Genomic DNA, 7,348 nt, shown 5'->3' with positions numbered 1-7,348 from the left:
TCGCCTTACACATGAAAAAGCTCATAAGCTCACTAAAAGAGCCCCCCCCCCCCATGGTAATACAGACTTTCCACCTTCAGAGGTGAATGTTGAAGGCCCTAAGAACATTAACAGTACAGTATGAAGAATCTAAGGAATGGAACAGGCAGCAGGCTTTTGCTGTTATATTAATAAATACAATAGATTCATAGAATAAATAGGTGAATAAATAAATTTAATTAAATCAAATACATCAATATATATATATTTTTTAAATAAAATAGATCAACAATGTAGTATGAAGAATCTGTGGTATGGAGCAGGCAGCAGGCTTTTATCGTTATAGTAAAAAAATAATTTTTCAATAATAAATAGACAAATACATAAATACATTAAAAAATCATAAATGATAAGGAGAATAAATAGATGAATAAATACATTAAAAAATTCATAAATAGATAAGGAGAATAAATATTGTTGTTGTAATGTAATATAAATAGACTAATCTATGGAACAAGCAGCAGGTTGAAGTAAATGTAGAATGTTTGCAGGATGGATGTGTAACATGACAGTAGGATGGACATTTAACACTAACTCTGGGACTTTGCACAGTTTTAAATGTCAAATGTAAAGGCCACAGGATGATCTATATGTAGTTTTTTTGGACTACAACACTCCTAAGACTGAAGGCTTCTCTCTAGCTGGGCTGTACCCCTATGACGGAAATGGTTCCTCAAGTGCATGACAAGGCTCGCCGTACACATGAAAAAGCTCATAAGTTCAGTAAAAGAGCCCCCCCCCCATGGTAATACAGACTTTCCACCTTCAGAGGTGAATGTTGAAGGCCCTAAGAACATCAACAGTACAGTATGAAGAATCTAAGGTATGGAGAAGGCAGCAGGCTTTTGCTGCTATATTAATAAATACAATAGATTCATAGAATAAATAGGTGAATAAATACATGTAACTGATTTAAATACATCAATAAATATATGTTTTTAAATAACATAGATCAGCAATGTAGTATGAAGAATCTGTGGTATGGAGCAGGCAGCAGGCTTTTGTCGTTATAGTAATACATTTTTCAATAATAAATAGATAAATAGATGAATAAATAGATAAATAAATTGAAAATGCATAAATAGATAAGGAGAATAAAAAGATGGAAAAAATACATTTAAAAACTTCATAAATAGATAAGGACAATAAATAGATGAATAAATACATAAAAAATTCATAAATAGATAAGGACAATAAATAGATGAATAAATACATTTTTTTAAAAAAATCATAAATTATAAGGAGAATAAGTAGATGAATGAATACATTAAAAATTCATAAATAGATAAGGAGAATAAATATAATATAAATAGACTAATCTATGGAGCAAGCACCAGGATGGAGTAAATGTAGAATGTTTGCAGGATGGATGTGTAACATGACAGTAGGATGGACATTTAACACTAACTCTGGGACTTTACACAGTTTTAAATGTCAAATGTAAAGGCCACAGGATGATCTATATGTAGTTTTTTTGGGCTGTAACACTCCTAAGACTGAAGGCTTCTCTCTTGCTGGGCTGTACCCCTATGACGGAAATGGCTCCTCAAGTGCATGACAAAACTCGCCGTACACATGAAAAAGCTCATAAGCTCACTAAAAGAGCCCCCCCCCCACGGTAATACAGACTTTCCACCTTCAGAGGTGAATGTTTCAGACCCTATTTAAAACACATACAAAGACATTCATGATAACTGTAGTATGTTGATATTACTTGGACATTTACAGTTGCAGGATCAATGTCTTTAATATAATTATGATCAATTAGTGTCCCATTTTCTGTTGTAGCAGAAGTAACTATTTGACTGTAACCATGTTGTGTCATTAAGTTGTCCACAGAATTAGAAACAAGTATATTATCATTAAAGTCACCCATTATTATTTTGCCTCCTGATAACTGACTAAAGTGGTTGACTACACTAGTTAGTTTTTTTTTTTAAATTGGCCAATTTTGTAAGATGGTGGTCTATACAGCACTATGTAATTATGGTTCATGGGCTGAACATTAAACATGATCGCTTCCAAATTACAAAATTGTACATTGATAATATTACAAATGATGTGATCTTTGTGATAAAAGCCAACACCACCATGTTGTTCCTTCTGTGAAGTGGAAAACGGTTTCAGGTCACTATAGCACTGGGATCTAGGTTTATGGTTAAATGTCCATCCTTCCATACAAATGTTACTGTGTGGTGTGTTGTGTTGTAACCACGTTTCTGTGAGACAAATTAAATTGGTGTCCAATATGCTGCAGTCTTGTTTTAGATCTTCTATGTGTGCAGGTAAACCTTGAATATTAAATAAACACACTTTGAAAGAAGCATCTGATCTTGTTAATGGAGTCTTTATGTATTTTTCCATTGCCTGTAAATGTGCATCTATATCAGTTTTTGCATAAATAGCAGTGGCTTTAAAATCCTGAAAAATAAGATTTTCTATAGATGTTACACGGCTTAAAGCTATGTAAGCTTGGCCAGCAGAGAAAATCTTTTTCAGTGACACTACTGCTTTATCTAAAGTTAAGCCTTGCATTTTTATGTACTGTGCAGGCCCAGGCTAGACATAATGGAAACTGACGTCTAACTCCACCTCTGTGGGTGACTTTGTCTTCATCAAGCCCAACTGGTGTGGCATTTTGAAGACCAGGCACTGTACATGGAAACTTGGCTCTTAATTTACTGCCCATCCTGTCATCATCAAATTTCACATAAATAGTTTTGGGGACTTTGGTAATTTCATCTAATTTTATTAGACAAACAGTGCCAAAAACTCCATTAACAAGACCATCTGAAGTGTCTATGTTTTTGATGATCATGACATGAGCTTTTGGACCAACACTCAACAATTTACTTAAATATGTCAGATTATCAAAGGTATGTGAAGTAGTCTTTTGAAAAAATCGTCCTGTTTGAGGATTTTTGTCAAAGTCTTGCGCTTTGATCTGAATAATATCAGAAAATACCTTGTGTAACATATTAAAGTTATGAGTTTCTACGTCACTATTTGTTGCAAAAAAGTGAAGGTCTTCTGTGTCATTACCCATCCCTGTCTCACATTGTTTTAATAGTTTTTCATCCTGGGCTTTAAGTTTGTCTCCTTTTTTATGTTTTCTAATACGATTTAGAGTCACAGCGAAGACCTGATTTTTCTGTCGCACTATTTCTGTTAGTTCAATGTGACTAAAAATATTTCCCCACAGGTTGGTGTTTACTTGGTCTGTGTATAGAGGCCTTCCTTTAACTGGTGGAAGTTGATAAAAATCTCCAACAGCTATTACTGACACATTACCAAAGGGAGAATAATCACCACATTGTTTAATTTGCCTCAGTCTGCCATGGATGTATGCCAGTAGTTTATGATCAACCATGGAAATTTCATCTATGATTAATATTTGGAGATCTTTCAGACTGGCTCTTAAAGTATTTACTTTTTCCTCTTTTAGAGGCTGATACTGTAATGAAACATTTTTACAAATGGCAAAACTTTTGTGGATGGTAGTAGCATTAATGTTATAAGCAGCTACACCAGTGGGGGCAGTCAGTAAAACATGAACGTCATCTGGATAATTTTACATTCTTGCTAACAGTCTGGTTGCCTCATAATACACAGCTTTAAATTAAGTGGGACTTTCCTGTGCCTGCTCCACCAGAAATAAATACATGAAAAGGTGCTGGATTTTTACCATTAACTTTATCTAAACACCACTGTCGTATCTTATAAAAGACCTGTGATTGCAGTTCATTCAATGATCTCATAATACTTTGTGCTTCAGAATAACTAATTTTCTGTTTTGGGAATTCGAGAGACACAGGTGTATTTTGTGGTTGTAAATCTGGAATTATTTCTCTTTCTGTAGGAAACAAATCTTTGTTAACACTCATTTCCTCTATACTTTCTAATCGCTGTAATTCAGCTTCAGGACAAAGTTCAGCCCAAACATCTTCTTGAAAGCCTACATGTTCTACAGCTTCTTCACAGCGTTCTAATTCTTCTGCTTCTTTTTCAAATTTAGACCTGTTCAGATCAACCACCTCTTTGACAGATTTAATTTCATTCCTGCTGTTAGTAATAGATCCTGTGTCATAAAACTCTTCAAAACAGTGAAACTGTGGGGGTTTCAACTGATTGTCAGTAAAATAAGGTAAAAACAGCTGAAGCAGGCTTTGATAGTGCTTTTCACACTCATGTGTTGGTGAAAAGTGAGCATATCTCACCACAGCCACATCTGTACTTGTCCTCTTTCTTATATAACCACAGTCATTATCTAATTTAATAACATGACTTTGACTGTGTTCACTTTTGGCCACATCTCTATATTCTGAAGCAAAACTTGCTAAACACATATCTTTAAAGTCATTAGTTTTGGGTCTACTTTTGTAACGATCAGTGATGTTTGTCATCCAGATTTTGTCTTTGTTTATGTCTTGTTGCTCTGCTCTCTTCTGAATTACATTTAGTGGTAGACTCATCCTAACAAGATTGTCTCCAGTTGGAACAAATACAACTTTTCTGGAGCACTCCTTTAAATGCATGTTTGTAAGTCTATACACACTTTCCTGAGCAGACACTTCTCTGTTATGTAAAAACACACCTCCTAATTTGTTAAGAGCCTGTTTTGCCTCTACATTTCCTTTACTTTTAACTTCATTCTGTGCATGTTTAAGTAACAAACCCATTTCCCTTTCTGCTTTTGAGATATATGAGATAATGTAAACAACACATGCATATGCATCACATACAAACTGAATGTCCATATTGGCATTCCAGCAGCACAAAAGATCTTTGTTGTACTGATTTACCCAAACATCATTAATATTTCTTTTATGTACAACACTAGTTTTCTTTGTAGTTAAGTGGTAAGCCTTTTCAAAAACTGACTGATTGATACTGATGGAAGTAAATAGAGCATCAATATTGTCAAACGTTACTTCTTCATTTTAAAGATCTACTTTAATTTTTCTCATTATTTCTTTTGCTTCTTGGACAGCTTTTGCTAGTAAATCACATGTTTTTTCATTATTTTGTTGCTGTCCTATGTTGGGTTTATCTTTTTGCTGCTGCTCCTCTTTTTTTGGTTTACAGAGAAATGTTTTGTTACTTGGAGGTCGTGGGAAATTAAACCTGCACGGTGTGCCCTTCTTTTTACAAGTCTTGAAATGTTTTTTACTGTGCATTTGAACACTTGAAACAACCTCATGCATATCATCTGTTTCGGGTGGGAGGTCACGTGTTACATAATTATCATTTAAATCTATGACCTCCTGGTCTGTGTTGCTGCCAATCTTTGGTGCATTCTCCACCCAAAACAAACAATGTGTATGTGGGGATCCACGCTGCTGAAACTCAACATGATAAAAATAATCAATAATCTTCCCTATTGGCTCAGCAGGGGACATTATCACATCTTTTAAAAAAGAACGAAACCTATGATCAAACATCCTTGCTGCTGTCACAGGACTATTCTTTAACAAATTAAATTTTTGAGACCAGTCCATTTCATGTACATTGCCTTTCACATTTTCAACTTTCATAAAGGTCTCCATTAATTCTGTCCAACGTAAATCTGCTGATGAAAATGAACAGAACCAAGTAGGAATGCCAAGCTGCCTGACCATTGCAAACAAATCTTTCTGTACACTCTGCCAAAACACAGGTGTTCCACGAATTGGCTTTAAAAACTTGTAGCCCATGTCACAAGATAAAACATTTTTTAACAAAGTCTGTACTAGCCAGCATAGAGGATGTGATCTGGGGGTTCTCTCCTCCATGATAACCTTTTCTTAATGCAATCGAAACATTTGAAACAACTTGATTAATCTCTGACAAATATTGTGCATAAAAGATATAATCTAAGTTACTACCAAATCGACCATCTGCATTAAGAATTCTAGCATTCAGATACCGACTCAGTGTCAGCCTATGCTGTCTAAACATTTAGCCTCATTGGTAACATCTGTAAGTAAACGTACAGGACTGTTACCTTCTGCTGGAGCTACTGATAAGACACTGTCAAAATGTTGATCTAAAATCTCTTGTCGAACATCTATGGGCTGCAAACATGTGTCCAAATACATGCCATGCTGTTGTTTGTCATTAATGTGCTCGTCTTGAATCTCATCACCCTCATCACTAATATCATTATCATCATTTTTATCTTTTTCAAGGGGATTTGTCCAGTCTGTGTTAATTTGCACATCTTTATACCATTTGTTATTAGATTTTAAATATTCTAGTGCACTATGAATTTTATTTGTGTGGACATACTGATATTCATAATGTCCTTTGTAGGTGATTTTTCTCTTTAATTTTACACGAATCATTAAATCCTGATTTTCTAACCTAGGAAGCACATTATTAACAGCATTTTTGTTAGAAGGAACACATGTTACGGGACCATGGACTCCATTTTGTCCTCCCTTAGGTAGAGCCAATAACTTCATAAAAGGAATATGCTGTGCAATTAAATGTTGCTCTAAAGAATTAAGTGTATTTAGTTCATGTGGAATAGGGTCTAACTGTAGATTATTAATTTGACTTTCTTCAGGTACTTTTCCACTAAGGATTTTTCTGTGGCAAGTATAACAAATCCATAGTTTATTAGCATGTGTCCATTTTAAAGTACAGTCTGCAGTACATTTATCCCTGCATCCATGAAGATATGTCAAAGTTATACATTTATCTACCAATGAAGCTACTACAGGTCCCTTCCTTCCATACTGTTCTTTTTTACACTCAAATACCTGATGTTGGAATAATAACCTATGACATACACAGCAAACATATTCTGGGCCCTGTTTAACCTTTTCTCTAAATTGCTGAATTACAACATCTATGTTATGTTTTTTCAACATCTGATTATGTTTTTTTTTTCCTGGTTTCGCATCTTTATAGACTGGGCATAAACTGGATTGGATTTATACTTTTCTACATTATATTGTAATACACGAGCACGATGAGCAGGACAATTGGCATATTCTTTTACATTGCTCTGTTTTAATTTAGCTCTGAAGTCATCATCTGAAGCATATTTTTTGACACTGCTCTGTTTTAATTTAGCTCTGAAGTCATCATCTAAAGCATATTTATTTACACTGCTCTGTTTTAATTTAGCTCTGAAGTCATCATCTAAAGCATATTTATTTACACTGCTCTGTTTTAATTTAGCTCTGAAGTCATCATCTAAAGCATATTTATTTACACTGCTCTGTTTTAATTTAGCTCTGAAGTCATCATCTAAAGCATATTTATTTACACTGCTCTGTTTTAATTTAGCTCTGGACTTATTATCTGATTAATATTTTTGTAC

The 7,348-nt window shown here is 34.3% G+C and overlaps 2 protein-coding genes across 2 annotated transcripts; both read right to left on the bottom strand.

Moving 5' to 3' along the window:
* Positions 1–3,643: 3,643 nt before the first annotated feature.
* On the bottom strand, positions 3,644–4,821 carry LOC115433548 (uncharacterized). The gene has a single exon (XM_030155020.1). It carries the CDS (start codon positions 4,794–4,796, stop codon positions 3,654–3,656), a length of 1,143 nt encoding a protein of 380 aa, XP_030010880.1. The 5' UTR covers positions 4,797–4,821; the 3' UTR covers positions 3,644–3,653.
* Positions 4,822–5,954: 1,133 nt separating this feature from the next.
* On the bottom strand, positions 5,955–6,924 carry LOC115433549 (uncharacterized). Its single transcript, XM_030155021.1, has one exon. It carries the CDS (start codon positions 6,891–6,893, stop codon positions 5,955–5,957), a length of 939 nt encoding a protein of 312 aa, XP_030010881.1. The 5' UTR covers positions 6,894–6,924.
* Between the last annotated feature and the right edge of the window lie 424 nt (positions 6,925–7,348).

This window comes from Sphaeramia orbicularis, chromosome 14 (assembly GCF_902148855.1).
Source record: "Sphaeramia orbicularis chromosome 14, fSphaOr1.1, whole genome shotgun sequence".
Taxonomy (NCBI): domain Eukaryota; kingdom Metazoa; phylum Chordata; class Actinopteri; order Kurtiformes; family Apogonidae; genus Sphaeramia; species Sphaeramia orbicularis.
Note: the sequence above shows the minus strand (reverse complement) of the source record. Positions and strands in the feature narration are given on the sequence as shown.

What these genes read in the sequence shown, in the direction of transcription:
- LOC115433549 (XM_030155021.1), bottom strand. Translation starts at nt 6,893, where the DNA reads ATGTTGAAAAAACATAACATAGATGTTGTAATTCAGCAATTTAGAGAA.
- LOC115433548 (XM_030155020.1), bottom strand. Translation starts at nt 4,796, where the DNA reads ATGGACATTCAGTTTGTATGTGATGCATATGCATGTGTTGTTTACATT.